Source organism: Anguilla anguilla, chromosome 2 (genome assembly GCF_013347855.1).
Source record: "Anguilla anguilla isolate fAngAng1 chromosome 2, fAngAng1.pri, whole genome shotgun sequence".
Taxonomy (NCBI): domain Eukaryota; kingdom Metazoa; phylum Chordata; class Actinopteri; order Anguilliformes; family Anguillidae; genus Anguilla; species Anguilla anguilla.
The window spans coordinates 66,328,974-66,347,625 of NC_049202.1; the positions used below are offsets into that span (position 1 = coordinate 66,328,974).

Here is an 18,652-nt window from a genome sequence, read left to right on the forward strand (position 1 = left end):
TACAGTATATCCCCATTGTGGAATTTGGCAAAAAGGTATTCTCCCCATCTTTCATGTTGAATGAATTATTTTTTGAAATGTGCTAATTAGAGAAAGCCCCTTGTTGAGCTTTAGTATTGGGCATTTGCACTGATAATGTTATTTTTGGAGGTGCCTGTTAAAGTATTATCAAAATGTCTGCTGTCTAATGGAAATAGATTATTGGCATGAGCAAAGACAAGCGCTGCCAAAATGTGAAAACGACAACATCAGTGTTTTTAAAACAACAGCCACAATCACAGACACGCACTTGCGTGTCACAGACTTCCCTTCAGCCACATTGAACCGTAAAGGGTAAATGAGACCCAGTATTTCTCTCGCCCTCTCCCTCTCTCTTTCCCTCCTAGTCTCTCTTCTCATTAATCTCCTCACCGGCCTCCGCATGGTTACCTTGCAGCTTTAAAAACCAAAGTCATTGGCTTAGCACATTTATGTGAGCTTTTTGGCGACGCATTCAAAAGCATTTAAGCCGAGTTTAAGCCAGGACCAGTGTTCTCTCTTTAGATCAGGTTCAGGGTCACGCAGGTTCAGCTTCATTGAAAATTTGAGAAGAAAAGATATATGTTCAGACAATGTTGATTGCATGTAAAAATGTGGCAAATAAATGTAATGTAAAATCAAAAAGGCCAATTGTAAAACCTTCCCTGGGAGAACCAGGTGCTTTGTCAAATGGAGAGGATGGGGGTTAGGGGGCAGGAGGGGGGGGAACCGGCCTGCGTCCAGGTGAAGGTCTCATGCAGGGAATTTTCTCTTCAAAACAAGAATACTGCACTCATTCTATACTAAAAAGTGCATCTAGCACAATCAGTAAATACAAAGTCCATTTAAAATACTGATTCAGAATATTTTCAACCTTTCAATTTTTGCTCCCAGGATATGGAAATTGCACTCCATTTTATTGATTGTGCGACCCTTTTTAGAAGTTAAACTCAGCCCCAGCCATTCTTATAACCCTGATATCCATTCCCCGATATACAGCATCTGGTACGGGTGGAGGGTATTTGCATCATGGCCAGATAGGCGATGATGAAGTCAAAGATATTTTAGAAGAAATTATGACCGTTAGTGACTCCTTTCCGTGAAACCCGACAGTTGTCGCCGGCATTCTCAACTTGTGCCCTTTGTGGCCACCCATCTGTTCCTCTGGGAAGTCTGGAACCTGTCTGCAAAATGGCCCCGTGGAGTAACTGACCATTCCCCTCAGATATAAAAGAGGAACAGCAGGACACAAGGACAGAGGAGGTCAGAGAGGAGGGGAGAGAGAGCAGGGCAGCGATTCCGGCGTGCTCTGGACGGGACGGGACGGGACGGGACGGGGGGGGGGTGAGGTGCCAGACGCCGAAGATAGCCGCTGGCAGAGCAGACGGGAGTTTTCCCTCGGCAGGCTCGTCAGTCATCGTTACCGCCTGACAGTCTCGCTCAATGGCGCTGCCGAATGATACGGCCCGGAGCCGAGGCATTCGCACAGATACGGTCGCGGCGCAGGAGGCGCACCGACGCCATCGCCGCCCGACCGGAGGTGCGCGCCCGTGCGCTCCTGCACCTCTCTCGCACGCATGACATGCAGGCAGTGAACCGTGCTTTGCTGAAACTCCCTTTGTTGACATCAGCAAAGGCCCTGAGCAAGTGCCCCGCTAATGAATGATGGTTAACGAACCATCGGTTTTGGTTCTCGTCGAAGTTTTTTAATACTCCTGTGTCTTGCTGAAAATGCAACGTGTATAGTTCAGTTTCTTAGTCCTCTCTCTTTTAGTCTCAGCATTGACCATATGTTATCGACTACATCTAAGACCTGTAGAATAGTATTATTCATTAGTTAAGTTAGTATAATTTGTATATTGAATGAATGAATGATTAAATTTTTTTAAATGTGTGTTTTGGGTTCACCACCCCTCTCAGGATCCAAAGTGCAATTGTTTTCACCTGTTCACAATGTTGCAGAAAGATCTCCCCACAATCATACATGCAGAAGGACAAGCATGCAGAAAAGTACACAGTATCATTCACTAGAATGTTAACACTGTGGCACATAATAAGAAAAATACTCTCTAATAACATTTTATTTGTTCATGTGTTGCAGAGTTGCGTACAAATAGACCTACGCTGCAATACGCTGCCAATTTCAGCCTCGTTAATGAATGTGTCCTGATGTCCCCTGCTGACTATACAGAGAAAGGACACTTTATATTGCTTGAGACTTACTCTTATTCTTTTTATATACTACATCTATGAATATAAATATATATTTATATATATTTGTGTTGTACATGCTTTGGAAACATACCCATGCACATAAACCACGTGAATTTAAGTGGAAATAATAGTAATGTTACAATATATGATAAAACAAATATCTTCCAGTAAAAAAAACATGCAGTACAACTCTAGGAAACTTAAAGATTAGAGGAAGGTAGAAAAATATTTAAATAATAACCATAATAATAACACAAATATATATTAAAATGGTCTCAACTGAGAAGTCACACTGACAATTGATTGAAACATATTCCCAGTTGTATTTTTGTCCATTTTGTATTACTTTTGATAATGATAAAGACTCTTTCGACAACCATATGATCCATGTATGTACATTGCTCTGCAGTGGGAAGTGACCATGTGTATGAGAAAGGTACTATACAAATAGAAGTTTTAAAAATTACTTTTATTATTATTATTATTATTATTTTCAAAACAAGCAGTCAACACTATGAAAACAATAGGTATAGTATACAAAACACCTGTGGTTTGGGGATGGCTGGTTTAAGCAGCCACGCCTGCCCTGGGTCAAGCTAATTAGACCTGGCTAATTAGATAATTGGTTATGAATTCGATAATTGGCCAGGCTAATTGGGCCCAGGAACAGGGGTGGCTGCACCTGTGCGTAGTGAGGTAATCAGTGCGCACAGGTTAAATCTGCCATCCCCACCCACACAAGGAGAGCCTCAGAAACCTAGCTTTGCTTTCTTTGGCATGGATCTCTCAAACACAAGCACTGTTTGCACTGCACATTTTTAAATAGTGTTGTGGTGTGGGGATGGCTGGTTTAAGCAGCCACGCCTGCCCTGGGTCAAGCTAATTAGAAATTATCGAATTCATAACGAATTATCTAACTAGCCAGGTCTAAATAGCTTGACCCAGGGCAGGCGTGGCTGCTTAAACCAGCCATCCCCACACCACAACGCCGTTTAAAAATGTGCAGTGCAAACAGTGCTTGTGTTTGAGAGATCCATGCCAAAGACAGCAAAGCTAGGTTTCGTGAGGTACACCATCGTGGAATTTATACCAAAGCCTTTCAAGGTGCTGTAAGTACCAGCGAACGGGACAATGTCCGGCAGAACAACGCAGGGAAAAGATTAGATGTGCCCAATGTGAAGGTGAGCGTGTGCATGCTAGACGTGGGCCAAACACAAAAATCTGATGCTGTAGGAATGGAGCATAGTGCAAATTTTGGAAGGTGCGAGGTGCAAAAAAACAAGCCAGGGAAATACAAAATCATTAAAAATGTGTCGTGTGCTGAGGCAGTACAGAAAGGTGACGGATAAAGGTCAAAATAGATCAAGTCATAGCCCTGACACGGCAGCAGCCGACGTATCACACGGGTCAGAGAACATACTGCCTCTAAAACTTTTCCATTGCAGACCAGTAGACTGCTGCTGATTGTTAGTGAATTTAAATGCAAGGTGATGAATGATGATGCGTTGCTAGTGAATAAAGTAAACTTTGTTGCCTTCATATGCACAGCTGTTAATTTGGTAATGCAACTGACCAAGAAACATGACAGAATTAGATCAATAGTGAAAGCAAATGAATTAATCTAGAGGAATGAGTTCCTCTGGATTAATGATATTAAAGCAGACCTGATACCCGAGATTACATGCATGATGGATCTTCTCAGCCTGATTAATTTTGTAATGTATTCCATATTATTCAATGTAATGCAAGAAGCCTAATAGCCATTTAACAGGAGCTGAACATAAGTCGTGTCTGATATTTTCATACAAGAAACTTGGTTAGGACCACACTTGGATTTTGTCATAACAGCATACACTGCAATTACATATGACAGGGCCAAAAGTCAAGGTGGTGGTGTGCTACATTCATAAAAGATTGTCTGGCTTTCCACAGAGTGGCTATTCCAGCAGGGTATGAATGTGTAGTAGTAGACATCTGTAGACCAGGAGGATACTTTCGATGCCCTAGAGAAGGTAAGCAATGAAGCAAAAAAAATAAAAATAAAACAAACAAAAATAAAAACCACACTTATGGCCATAAATTAGAGTGGCCAGGGGATGAGATCAGAAATATGGCTAGTAATTCACCCTTTTTTAGCTATTTGAATATATTTACTGGTGTGTCTAAAGACACTAAGACTGAGAATGTAGGGACTGGTATATTTATTCTGGAATTTAATGTATACATTTGTAAAAGACTGTATGTCTTTTACAGCCGAATTGCAATTGGATTACAGAAATGGAAGCTTTCATAGTTTTATTAAGAGTATGCATCGATATACATTTTTGTTGGGTCCCTGCACATGTTGGTGTAAATGGGAATGAGGTTGCTGATAAAATTGCAAAGAGGACCTTGCCTTTACGAGACAATTAAATATTAGCTACACATACCATTTTGGAGGGTTAAAAGAAAGGCTTTAATCAAGCAGAAAATAACGGGCATATGGCAAAATAAATGAGATATTGAAAATAAAGGACAGATGTATAATATACAGAAATCAATGAATGTGAAGCAGTTTAAAGGGAGTGCACAAGAGAAGAGGTAATATATTATCATACAGGGCTCAACTCAACCCTGCTTTTGATGGGTAAACGTAATTCGGATATGTGTGGAAAATGTCAAAGAAAATATTGAGCATGTATTTTTTTCAATGTACCAAAGTATAAAAAAATAGTTGCTCACAAATTGCTATATTTGAAACTACAACGGTTGTCACGTGAATGCGGGCTAATATAGAAACTTGAGTGGGCGCTGCCAGCAAGCGACTGTTGTTGGAACTTGTTAGCAACTCACTTTTTAAAGCACATAACGGCTTCGAAATTCACGGTTGAGAAATTAATTAGTAATTAATTGTTATTTACCTCGTAGAACAAAACGTTTTATTACTGAACGCTATATTGAAACTTCCATAGGGATTTATCTTCTACAGTAGGCGAAAATATATTTTCCTACCACACAGAAAAATATATTAATTTTGTTTTTATTTATTATATATATACACACGCTATCCTCGTTGCGATTTAGTCATGTGACAAAGGACACAACTGAGCATGTCTGTTGAGCGAAAAAATAGTACTTCCTGGTTCTCATGCGCTCACCTTCGGTTTGTATTGGCGTCGCTGTCTTTACATATTATGTACTTAACCTCATGATAGACCGGCAGTGTTCTCAAGCTACTGGAATTTGGTCACTGAATTTATGGGTAATGTTTTTATTGTACTCTTGCATCTAAATTCAGAGGTAATATTTTACAGTAGTGATGTTTCTGTTAGTACCGCTGTTTCGCACCTCGGCTGGCGTTTGAACTTTGAACTGTCGAAGTAGTGTTAGGGAGCCTGCGTGCTTCTAACTAGCTACTTCTAGGTCACTTGGCAAGTTGTGCTGAACTTCGCTGACACTAACCGCCACCCCTCATCCTTTACTGAATACGGTTTTAAAATAACACAATGTTCAAATGATCATTAACATTATATGTTATCATAGCACTGTTGTCATCTGTAGGGTCTTCATGGTTTTAAATACAAGTTGGTGTATGACCTCTGTAGAAAATGTCTTGGGCAGCCAGCTAACCTCTTTTTATTCCGTTCAGGACTTTTGAGTATGTTTAAAACCCTAAGAGCTGTCAGACATTTGTCTACCGGAGGTGCAATGCAACAAGCGGGTGAGACCAGCTTAGAGATCTCTTGGTTAATCTCGCACGTTCACTTTAAATAAGCGTATTATTTAATGCATTATGTAATATTTTTATTTGAACATTGAAGCATGAGTAGTCTGTTTTATATATTTCATTTCAAGTCGCCTTGTAGTGTAACGTTAAATTTAAATTGAAGTATTCACAGTATAAACATTGTAATAGAAGTGGGTTGTCACACAAAAAATAAGCTTGGTATTCCTTAAAGAAAAATAATGCGAAAAGTAGAACAAACACACGATTGCACAGACACACACATTGATAGAAATTGGATTGTGTAGCCTGACTGTTTTATTAAAACAATCCTATCACACTATGCCCTGCAAGTCATATTTGAATTGAACTTATAAATTATAATAAACATCATTATAAACTTTATTCCTTAGCCAGCTATTTATAAACTAGCTATACAAAGTGCAAACAGTCTAAGGTTTATTTTTTGTATAATGCGTGATATGGTTTTATTTCTTATTGTCTGTATGAAAAGTATTTCTTGTGAGACTGGCATTTTGCATGTGTAGCAGTGCAGTGTGTTATAGCCTTATTCATCAAAGCTTCCTAGTCATAGGCAGTAAGTGGCTATTAATTTTGTTGCCGTTTTGACACACTGGTGATGCACTGTCGTGCTGTCATGCGGTTTCTGGTTTTAACCAGACAGTTTGAGTCTATTTTATTAATGACCGTTTCATCTTCCAGTTTCAGAACTGTGTGTACCTGTTCCATGGGGACAAATAAGGGGACAGGTCTGGGGTCCTGACCATGGCCGTCCAGTGCTCTGCCTCCATGGCTGGTCTGACAACTGTGGGTCTTTCAAAAACCTAATTCCACTGCTGCCCAAAGGTTGTATACCTGTATGGAATTAAATTAGTACTGCTATTACCACAACTGCAAAATGAATGAATAAATAAAAAATGTTAGTGTCTGTCGGTTAGTTTTGGCAGCCACATATGTGCCTGTTTGCTTGTATGACTGTGTCTCTTTGTCTGTCAGAATGCAAGTATGTTGCCATGGATATGGCAGGCCATGGCCTGTCCTCCCACAGGCCAGACGGAGTCTTCTACATGTTCAGTTCTTACGTGGCTGACGTGTACCGTGTCATAGACGGTAGGGTAACTTAACTTATCTGTCATTGTATTCATAACACAAATATGCTATGAACAAAGCCAGCTACAGTGCGGTCTCTAAGTATTTGTGCAGAGACATGATTTTTGTTGTTTTGGCTCTGCCCTCCAGCACATTGAATTACAAATGAAATGGTGAATATGAGGTTGAAGTACATTTACTGTACTTCACATTTTATTTGAGGGTCTTTATGTTCATATCGGATGCGACTTGTAGGAATTTCAGCCTTTTTTATGCAGGATATCAGGGCAATGACCCCAAACATACAGCTGAACTGCACTGTATATTCATCCAATCCGGTCTTGTCCAGGATTAGACATGCAAGATGTTACTGTTGAAGAGAAATGGGAAGAGTAATTTGTAAATAATTCTGAGGAGAGGAATAAATGGCCATTTTGTTTCAGCTCTGCAGTGGAAGCGCTTCTCAATCATTGGACACAGTATGGGTGAGTGGCTCTCTCCGTTTGATCTCTCTGCGTCTTTGCAGCCAGCCCAATTCTTACCTCCCTCCTCTGAAGTTATTTCTGTGGTGAATGTTTAGTTCAATAAAATATGGTTTACATTATATGTTTCAGGACAATATAACCACACATAGTAATCACTTGTGCGATTAAAAGCATTTCTTTTCTTCTGTTTCACAGGAGGCAATGTGGCCAGTTTGGTGAGATGTGTGTCTACAGTTGTGCATTTGTGGGTGCTTTATAGAAAGCATCTGTGCTCTGTTGCCAGTTAGTTTCTGGGCTAAAATAATCCCAATGTTGGAAATGTTTCGGTGGGTTCTTTCATGTCTTACAGCAGCCTCTGTCTGTTCTCAGTTCAGCGCGTTGTATCCTGAGATGGTGGAGAGACTCGTGGTGCTGGATCTCTTCGGTTTCTTTCCCACAGAAGTGGTACGGCCATGTTTCCTTCTCTCACATTCAAATTGCTGTATTTCCACTGACAGACAGGCTCTGGGCAGTCCAGCCTGCTAATGGGAATGGGCTGCGCTAATCGACGTGCAGACCTCGGCACTTTCCGTGTCTCTTCACATACGTGTGCCGTTCAGCTAATGGCTCTCTCACTCCTGTCGTCCTCTCTTCCCCTCTGCAGGAGAAAATTCCTGAGCTGATGAGAAAGGGGATTGATGAAATGGTTCAGTATGATAAAAGGAAAGGAGAGAGGGCAGAAAGGGTCTACACGTATGAAAAAGCAGTGGAGAGGTACTGAGTCCGAGTCTCTTTCTGCCCTGTGTGTAATCAGCTCATTTCCGTGGTGCAGGGATGTGACTTAACACCACTGCAGCTCCTTGCATGAGTTCCATCTTAACCTCTCATCATGGCAGTCGTATAGAACCCAACAGAAAATCTCATGCCCTTCCTTATCTCTCTCTCCGTCTCTGTGTCTGTCCTGTCTTGACTGTCCTTTCTCTCGTTTGTCTTGCAGGTTGAGGGCAGCGAACCCCTTTCTGTCTGAGCAGTCTGCACGCATACTTTTGGAGCGAGGGAGCACAGAGGTTGAAGGAGGTGTGTCTTTCTGTCTCCCTTGTTCTCAGTTACCCTTGTCACTCTTTGCCGCTCTGTGCCTTTCTTTGTCGCTCTGCGCCTTTCTGTGTTGCTCTGCGCCTTTCTTTGTCTCTGCGTCTTTCTTTTGTTGCTCTGTCCAGCCCTTCACCATTCCTCACACTGCGCTGCAGTTGTCCCCTGCTGGCTAACTGGGCTACATCCCCTGTCTCTCACTCATAGGTGTGGTGTTCAACAGGGACTTCAGGATCAATTTGGTGAGTTTGTCTCTCTCGCACCCTGAGAGTCTACTGATCGAGGGCCTGATGTACTAAGACCTTTAGCCTGTGCAGATGCTTTCAGCACACGCAAATCCAATAACATGACCAATGATTGGTCGTGGTATTTGTTTTGCACCAATCACAGGGTGTGTTATTGGTAAATCAGGCCCTGATTGTTTGTTCAGGTGGTCACTGAAGCATAATCTCTGAGCACAATCACGTGGTGTTCAGTGCTCATGAATATTGCGCAAACGTATCATTTTGACCTGCTGACACCCTTCGTCCCCTTCTTCTCTCAGACCAACATTACTCGACTCACCTTGATGCAGGCGTTTGAGATGTTGTCCAGAACCCAGGCGCAGATTCACCTGGTGATGTGAGTCACTCCTTCCCTCACTTTCCCCTTCGGCGTGACGTTCACGCCAGTGCGCCGCTCTCACGTGCGCACCCTCAGAGTGCCAGGGTGCATTCTGGTCCCGCTACTACAGTCAGGCTGGTGATTGGTTGATTTGTTTTCTTATAACTGGACCCCATTCACTTAGGCACCTGTGAATGGCTGTGTTTTTACTGTAGCGCTGTTTATACGCTTTTACAGTATACTGTGTACTGACTGAGATACTGATACTCTGTCCTGTGTCGGTGTTGCTGTTCATCAGGAATTGTATGGCCTGGTCTGTTAGTCATTTGGAATAAGAGTGCCTGCAAACTGCATTAAATGAATAAATGAAACTGTAAAATGCAGCAGACTTTACTCGCCCCCCCCCCCCCCCTTTTTCTTTCATCCCTCACTCTTCAGACTTTCAGAGGTCCCCATTACTGGAGAGGATGTCTGTTGATGATCTCATGCTGATTTAACTCTGCTTGTCCAATCAGGGCGAGTAACGGGATCCGTAGATCACTCAGCGAGCCGTTGAAGCAAGTGTGTGACGAGCTGCTGAAGGCCTACGCTGACAAAGGGGTGAGGGGGAAATTTGTAACGCGCTCTCCACGCGCATCACGCACTCGCCGTTACGCAGCTCGCGCTCGTACGCAGAGAGGCTCACTGCCGGGCGACTGGCCCACACACACACACGCCCGTGCGCGCGCGCACACACACGCGCACACACACGTGCATGTATACGGAGTGTGTGGCAGCAGTGAGCTCTCTGCAGTCTTTGGCACGCTCTCCCACGCCTGTTTGCATTGGCGTGTGTTGGCGTGCGCCCCTGAGCGTGGGTGCTAACGCGCTGCGTGAACTCTGCCCCCTGTGCGCCTCAGGCCAGCGTGGTGACGGTGGAGGGGGACCATCACGTGCACCTGAACCGCCCGGAGGCCGTGGCCCAGCTCCTCACCGACTACTTGCAGCGCGGGGCTGTCACGCGCGCAGACGGGCCGGCAACCGGCATGGACGCAGCTAAACTGTAGGGACACACACACACGCACACACACACACACACGCGCGCACACACCCACACACACACACATTCACACAGGTGCACTGCACACACACCTACGCTCCCACAGGCGGCACAACAGTGTCATAACCAACACAACTTTTTTACAACTTTTACAACATAACTTACACAACTTTCACGTTACCTTTACTTACCTTTTTTGTTTGCTGCAGATCAAGCGGCCAACTTTTACAAAGTGGGGAACGTGCTTCTGTTTTGTTCAACAAATAACCTACCTCTTCAGAACACGATTTACACTAGATTTGAATTGATCGACGTGTTCTTATTATAAGACTGCGATAGCAGCTACAAGTTGTCAGAACGACAAAAGTTGAGTATTAATGAGCAGTATCTTTTGTCACCCCTGCAGTGGCTGATCTGCCATCCTGTAAAAAAAGGGCCAGCAGTCCCCCTCTCCTGTGCAGATTTCACAGTCCGTGAATCCATGGAGTTCGCGAATCCATGTTCGTATAATTCGTTTCTTGCCGTTATGGCTTTAATACAGTGCAAATCCTGTTTTAATGATTGTTTGAGGGTGCCTTAATAATACTAATACTACTAATAATAAAACCTCTCTGATATATATAGCTCATTAATTGGTAGGCCTATTTTGAATCATTCTCTTTATAGGCCATATCGCAGATTTTAAGCTTTTCAGTTAAACGTTATTAATAGATTACCTGGCGATCGATTAAGAAAATTGCACAGTTTGCATCCCTAGTGTGCACACGTACACATGCATACAAGTAGGCCTACACATAAACGCGCAGACACATAATAATAACAACTTGGTATAGCATCTTTCTCAAACCCACGTTCGCTTACATACATACATATACATACAAAGAGGGGGGGAATACATAAACATGTATGCAGTGATGTGGAAAGGAAAGCGCGCCCTCAGCAGGTCTGTAAGGATTGGGCCAGAATTCCTGCCAAGATTTTTTTTGTTGTTATTGCTATGCAAGACTGACAAACTCGTACAGAATGCATTTGCTTCTGGATATTGCTGCTAAGCTATGGAGTTCTGCAAGCTACTGAATCATGGGATGAACTTACTTTTTCACTGAAGGCGTCTGCTTGTTGGCTTATTTCTGGCTGAATAAATAATAGCGAAGTTAAATTTGTGTGTTATGAGTCACGTGAGGTTAGGTTTATCTACTGTTAAATAACCTTCATTTCATCCTCACCACGTCCTATGTCCTGATATGTAAAACCACAGGAAGAGGGTGTTCTTTCTTATTAACATCACTGTTCATGTAAACATTAAAAGGAACAAAGTCAATATAAGCAAGCGGTGGGGAGATCAAGTAGTGTAGTGTTGCGCACACACACACGCACAAACACACACACAGCTTGATAAATTACAATGCATACTTAGCACACACATACTGAATCTTTGCTTTTGATATTAATCAGTCCTCTGGCTAATTAACATTCTGAACAATCTACAAAAGTACCTTTACATCCAGTATTCTGAAAGTGAACTGCTGCAATTCATAACACATACTCCAGATTTTTCTCACTGGAGGCAAATGGTCTGTTTTTGTTACTTTTTTTATTATGCTGACTAGTATGTGTATGTACTGAAATAATGTACTGTAGGGCCAGTGACCTGTGTGGAATGTTTAAAGGTATGTCAGTACTACTTGTGTCTGATGAGAAATCTGATTGAATTGTATTAAACCTATTAATAAAATGTTATGAACTGTTAATATTATGAAATGTTTGTTCATTGTTATAATATGATTTGCTTGAATGAACTAAAAGGAGAACTATTACGGCAAACGCTGTTAAAGAGTGATTTATACAGCTTGTATCCATTTATACAGCTGGTTATTCAATGAAGCAATTCAGGTTAAAGATTCTGTTGAAGGGTACAACAGCAGTGCCCTCCTATGGGAGTCAAACCTGCAGTCTTGGAGCTGTAGGCCCAGTCCTCTAATCATTAAGCTGCACTGCCACTGCTGCTGTGATTATCATTTACTGTATTAGTTTCAGGCCATTGCATTCAGATACCGCAACTTAGAAGAGTTTGTACAAGCACGTCAGCACCCACAGGCCAGCTGCAAGATGTCACTGGTGCCAGGGAAATGACACTATTATTCTTCTTCTTATTAATAATTCCAATGATGATTGATGATGATGATGATAATAATTTATTATTATTATTATTATAAAGGTAGTGCAGTGGGTAGTACTGTTTCCTCACAGCAGGAAGGTTCTGGGTTCCCCTCTCGGGGTACTCTGGTTTCTTCCCACATTCCAAAGACATGCAGGTCAATTGGAGAGTCTAAATTCCCCCCAGGGGTGAGTGTGAATGCCCTGTGATGGATTGTCGTTACTGCCTTTTGCCCTGTGCATCCTGGGATAGGCTCCAACCCCCTACAACCCTCAGCAGGAATAAGCGGGTTAGTTGATGGATGGATGGATGGATGGATAGATGGATAGATATATATTTTTTTTTCTTACTGAAATGTGTCACTTTTCACTTTAAACTGAAATGTACTCTTCTAAAGGATGTGGGGAGAGAACCTATGTTTTGAGCACCCTTACATTCTCCAGGTTGATTGCTTAAGTGGCTGAATTTTAACTGGCTGGATTTTTGCTGGTTGAGAGTGCCCCTCCCTGCTGTCCTGCACCCTGCAGGGGGGCGGAGCAGAGGGCCCGTGTGTCCCTCTCGCCCTTAGTAAAGTAGGTCAGCGCCGTGACACGCGCGGCTCCCTGGACGTCGTCGCGCGTTAGCTCATTAACGAGCGCCTTTCTGCTGGGCAGCGTGAGTCCCACGAGCGAGGCCGGGAGTCTGAGTCTTCAGTGGTCTGCGGGGGATGTGCTGCTCCATCTTCCCCTCGCATCCCACCAATTACACTGACTCCATGTCTGCCATTTCCAACGCCGTTAAACGAACCAGAAGCGAACCACACTGGCTGCGTGCAGAGTAAATGCCAGCGTGGCCTTACTCTCCTTGAAGATTTGAGGGGGGAGGGGAGGGGAGGGGATGGTTATATAAAGCTCCCTTCCTCTCCTACTCCCTTCAGCATCACCGAACCGGTCTCCATGGAAACCCCTCCTACCCCCCCCCCCCCCCCCCCCCCACTCCAGACAAGACGTCATCCACAGCAGGACAAACCTGTGTGCAATTCAACATTGTAGCACGTTGAAAAAATACCCTCGCTTTTTAGCTGTTTGTAAAAAATTTTACTCCGTTTTTTGGATTCATTTGGCTACCCTTGGATACTGTGGACGTGCATGAGGACGACACACTGCAACAGACGTCACTGGTATGTACAGTCCAGCTGATATGCATGTAGGCATGCATGCATGTGCCTTTTCTCTAGACAGTCTATCGTGCCGTCGTTACTGCATGCTGGGTAAATGCAGTTTATTGCATGCTGTTTCAATGATGGGGATCAATTTTATTCTTGGTGCAGCAGTGCCTTGCTTCGTGTTACTGCGAGTCGAAGAAAAAAAAAACCCCCATTAAACTTGGTCTTCCAATCCGCATCATTACAAAGCTAGTCTTGTACATGACTGTATGAGTATAAACCATGAGTATGAACCTGTACGAGAGTGAACTGAGGTTAAATCATTTTATAGTCTATTAACTATGCCAGTGAATATTTAATTGCAAATGGTGTTTTATTTCAGACATGTCTGTGACTATGTGTATTTGTAAAATGTGTTTTATATTGTATACTCAGGGTGTCCTTGTGAATTATCTGCGGCAGGTTTACACTTCCTACAGCTCCACAACTGCAGGTAATGTATTTTGTCGTTTAGTTTACCGCACAACATAACTCAATGTCTCAAATGTGAAATGGAAAGCTGTTTAATATGTGCTTGTATAATAATGCAAAAAAACTGTCAATTATATGCTTTCTGTTGGTTTCTCTGCCCCCCTCCAACAGAAGCATGCCTTGGTTGTTCCTGGACTGGTTTGTTCCCGTGTACCTGCTTGTGTCGGTCCTCGTTTTGGCGGGTTTCGGTGCCTGTCTGTACTTTCTGGAGCCGGGACTACAGGACGCACACAAGTGGAGCTCTCAGTCGGCACACCGTCGCCCTCTAGTGGCGAACGATGAGAACTGCTGTAAAGACGACGATAACAATGCGCTGATTTAACCGTAGCGAAGATCAGTTGAAATGCTGTACACACGCTGTACTCACTGCCTGGACTGGACAAGACACCTTCAGTATTCAAACCCTTCAGGGAGAACAGGGTTGAAGGCATGAAACGATGTCAGGAGTGTATGAAAGAACAGGGCTCATCACAGTAAACTCTTAGAACAACGAGACTACATTGCAGTGCCATTGACCTGAAAAAGAAAGAGAAGTTAAACGTAATCTCTATCATAACAAAATCAAGTATACTTTTTTAAAAAGTAGTTGAATTTTTACTGGTCATAACTGTGCCAAATCTGTGCTACATTTCTACACTGGTTAAGTCTAGAACATATTGTCCAAGTAAATGCTTTTAATTTGAAAGTTCATAATGGTATTTCTGTCCCGGCTTATCTCTAAGTCTGTCTTGCATGGGATATGAACATGATGATAATAGATATCCTGGATCTTAGTAATAAAACTGATATGACTGTGTTCGTGTACCAAATCTATGTGTTTCCCTCTTTTTGTTTTCAAATCAACACCAATAAACGGACATGAGATGCCTGAATGAAAGACTGTTTAAGATTTTTTTGTTTGTTTATCATTTAAAGAAACATATGCTGTTTGTCATCAGATGTAATTTGACAATATACAGATGTTGTACTGTGGGGAAAATGCTTTGTACATGCACACTGCGCACTGTGGAAGAAGCATAATAAAATGCATTATTTTACCATCAGTGGAAGAGTGCAGCTGTCTTTTTTTGCTTGACTGTTGGTGTCTCCTCTACCTTTCAAAGCTTCCAGCTTCTTTCCTTTCCTGTTTTCCTCAGTGTCCCTGGCACTCTCACTCCATTCTCCTCTCTTGTCCAAGAGGAACAATGCAAGTCACAGAAAAGAGAGGGATCAGAGTGGGTGATGGACACAGAGAAAACCTTATGTTACAGGAATGGAGAGAATGCGGCTTCTGCACCCATTGCTTCCTGTGGCCCTGCCTACTTCCCTCTCTCTCTCTTTCTCTCTCTAGTTCTTCCTCTCCGTCTGTCTTCCTCACTCCTTATCTATCACCACCACAGGCCAAGAACATCTGGGTCGTCTGGGACAAACAGGTCAGCTCTATACTTGCCGTTGCGAAAATGTTCTCTCAGTGAAATGTAACTGACAAAATCAAACATGCTTTGGTCGTTGGAAAAAATGTATGGTGTCAAATGTGTGTGGTAGAGCAGATGTTAAAATATGTATAGAAGTGAAAATGTTAGAAATAAAAAATAAGACCCTGTCATTGAAAGCGCATTAGACTAAGTTGACTGTTTGGCAACCATGTAATGTGAATCACTATCCATGTAAAGGACATCCATGTAATTGACTCTACTTCCTCTCTTCTTCTTCAATAACCCATACCTAATTTGTGCCTTTGGTCTTAGCTGGATCGGTGTTGATTGTCCATGTGGGTGTGTGGCTCTGTTCCTTCATCAGCTCTGCTACCAAATTATCTGCACATGGTCTTTGATAGCTGAATTCAAAAACCATTTTTATTCTTTTCCCCACCCTTCATTTAACTGTTCCCTCTCTTATCCTTTTTTTGGATATCGGCCTCCCACCAACTGCTGCTTGTTGGTGGGAAAGGATTTAACCCAGAAGCTGTGTTCTTCTTGTCATATGCCGCACCCCAGTTTCCCTTCTCTACCGAGCTCCTGCTGCCGGGACTGTACACACGATGAGCACAGGCAAACCGGAACCCCGGACATCAGCTCCTCCAAAAGCGCCACCAACACCTCCCTCTCCTCGACTGCCCCTTCCCCTCTCCTCTCCGGTCATCCGAAAGAGGGCCATCCAGATATCGTCCTTCAGTGACAGGGGATTACTTCTACACAGGCCCACTCAAAGGCAGTCTCCCACTGTCAGGTATATCTATTTATCTCAACTTCAGGCTTCAGGGGAATTTGAGGCTGTGTGCACCTGCATTATGGAAGGCTCAATGAAATTGTCCAAAACTGATAATGTCAATATTTTGCATAACCCTCTGAACTATTATTGAATCTCTCTCTCTCTCCCTTACTCACTCTCTCTCTCCCTCTCTCTTTCCAGCAAAAAGGCATTTCCATCACCTTCTTCCTCTGAATCCTGCCTCAGCTCTTTGCATCTTGCCAGTTCTCCAGATTCCAAATGTAGCGCAAGGACTCAGTCAAAACCCAAGGTTTCAGCTGGATCAGCACAGGAAATTGAAACGCCTCAACCAGCCGTTTACGTTTCTTCATTAAATCGCCAAAATGCAGCTCCAAAAAAGGAAAGACCCTCGGCCCTTCTTACTCCCAAAACCAGAAAAAGCGCCACTCTTCAGGCAGGCCTAATCGCAGCAACTAAAAACCAAGACTCATTAAGATTAAGTCCCGCTCTCTCTAAAAAAATGAGGAGTGTGCCTATTCCTGTCTTTGATAACGGGGGTCAGGGAGGCCAAACCAGGGAGCAGCTTCCGGAAGCAGCAGATTGCAAGACAACCAGTGGCCGAGACCCACCCTTACAGCTTACACAGTGCGGGCTTGTCAACAGCAGCAAGGTACCCATCGCCAGGCAAAGGTCCTTCTCTCAAAGCCTAAATTTCAGTGGTGAACCTCTGAAAGGATTTAACCCAGAAGCAGAGGCCTGCCAGACCAAGAGCAGAGCTGAGAGTCCCGACCTGAATCAAGCCCTGCCTGGGATTAAAAAAAGCGGGGGAACCCCAGAATCCACCCCTAAACCTCTACTTCGCAAAGGGTGGAACCTCCAGGAGCAACCTTCCAAGAGACATTCTGACCGGGGAACAAAAGATAGAGACCATCAGCTTTGCCTCATCCAGGCTGGCAATACAAAAGCCAAACAGCACATTCTGAGGAGTCAAGGATGCAGAACTTCAAAATCTGAAGCTCAGGATTCCCAAGGGAATCCCCACTCTCCCCATTTGCCTTTTAAATCAAAGAGGAGTGAACACATCTCCCATTCGAGCACCAGACTTCCACAGACCGTAAAAGAAAAGTTTGTTGAAGGACTCCCTTGTCCAACGGTCAAAATCCTAGACACTAAATCACGCCTAAATCAGGCCGATCCTTCTAAACAATCCGGTCCAACTCTGCGTCAGAACTGGCAAGATGCAAAAGAGCAGAATCAAAAGAATCCACTCATGCCTCAAACAAATGAAAAGTTCAACAAACAAAGACTGGCTTTAAATTCTGCTTCTAGCCAAGAGTTAACATCAGTCCACAGTCAACCACAGGAGACAGCCCCCGACTCTGTAGCTCAATCCTTTCTTCATGCTGACAAACAAGACCCACTGCCTCTGTCGTTACAGAGTGCAGGTGTTGATGGGCGTGAGATGATTAGTGATGGAGAACACATGAAATTTAAACAGCTGCCCCACACTCATAAGAAAAGTGAATTGTTTAGGTACAGCAAAAACACATACAGTGAATCAAGCTACCGTGACACGACAGCTCAAATCAAAGACAGACACACCGACAGGGAACAAGACTCACGAGACACCGGCTTCCCTCCTTCTGAAAGAGGACACATTGTCACCTCCAGTCCTAGGCTTGAGCATGGCATGCAACCACAAACAAAAATTCCAGATTCCAGATTTTCTGAAAATAGAAAGTTCCGAAGAAGGAATCTCCACCATACTGATGGTGTGGAATGCCGTGGATTTCTCCCTTCCGTGGCTCCCAGTGGATCGCGGTCAAAAACAATGGATTCGGCAAGAGACAATATTAAACAAAATCAACTCACTTTAAATACTTCCAAACAAGACCATTTGTTGTGTGACCATTTTGGCCCTACAGTTTGTGATAGTAAGCCTGAGCATGTCATGGGCCATAACCCTGAACACAAGCCTGATTTCTGTCCTAGTACGTATGCCACAGAAATAATTAAAAACAACAACAGTGTCCTGAAGTTGTCTCAGTCTGAGCCAACCCAAACAGGTTCTCAATCCTACAGTGAAGCAGACTACTCTGCAAATGAGTGGACCCTCAGGTGGCTTCTTTCCATTGATCAGAACCGACCCAAAACTGTGCCCCACAGCTGTGCTGGTTCTAATGAGGTCTCAAAGCAACGTACCGACGAGCTGAGGTGCTCTTCGCTGCACGGGTCGGGTTCACCTCCGTCCAGCCGTGTACCGGCCTCTGAGAAGCCCAAAAGGTTCCCCGCACACGCAGAGGGCCATCTGGCTTTGGAGGGTAAGTACAGAGAAAAGTCGGGGCGCAAAAAGGGTCGGAGAATTGTGAGTTGCACTTTTTAAGTACTG

General features: G+C 43.5%; 2 protein-coding genes and 1 long non-coding RNA gene across 9 annotated transcripts; all 3 read left to right on the forward strand.

The window, feature by feature from the left end:
* Nucleotides 1-3,233: 3,233 nt before the first annotated feature.
* serhl (serine hydrolase like) lies at nt 3,234-11,991 on the forward strand. 7 transcript variants are annotated; one of them, XM_035406579.1, is made up of 14 exons: nt 3,234-3,413; nt 5,861-5,932; nt 6,659-6,802; nt 6,953-7,066; nt 7,489-7,530; nt 7,726-7,745; nt 7,900-7,974; nt 8,174-8,283; nt 8,507-8,586; nt 8,806-8,840; nt 9,143-9,219; nt 9,717-9,801; nt 10,101-10,243; nt 10,647-11,991. In XM_035406579.1, the coding sequence occupies exons 2-14, from the start codon at nt 5,872-5,874 to the stop codon at nt 10,651-10,653; spliced, it is 993 nt and encodes a 330-aa protein (XP_035262470.1). In that variant the 5' UTR covers nt 3,234-3,413; nt 5,861-5,871; the 3' UTR covers nt 10,654-11,991. The 7 variants fall into 7 exon arrangements, with proteins under 7 accessions (XP_035262470.1, XP_035262471.1, XP_035262472.1 ...); XM_035406580.1 differs by lacking the exon at nt 3,234-3,413 and adding an exon at nt 4,165-4,244; XM_035406581.1 differs by lacking the exon at nt 3,234-3,413 and adding an exon at nt 4,165-4,244 and having other exon boundaries at nt 5,868-5,932.
* Nucleotides 11,992-13,348: 1,357 nt separating this feature from the next.
* LOC118219791 lies at nt 13,349-15,116 on the forward strand. Its single transcript, XR_004763844.1, has 3 exons — nt 13,349-13,557; nt 13,978-14,035; nt 14,185-15,116. It is a non-coding gene; the product is annotated as an uncharacterized LOC118219791 (long non-coding RNA).
* An 827-nt stretch (nt 15,117-15,943) lies between these two features.
* Nucleotides 15,944-18,646, forward strand: LOC118220400. The gene is made up of 2 exons (XM_035404260.1): nt 15,944-16,281; nt 16,465-18,646. Exons 1-2 carry the CDS (start codon nt 16,094-16,096, stop codon nt 18,644-18,646), a joined length of 2,370 nt encoding a protein of 789 aa, XP_035260151.1. The 5' UTR covers nt 15,944-16,093.
* The last annotated feature ends 6 nt before the right edge of the window (nt 18,647-18,652 follow it).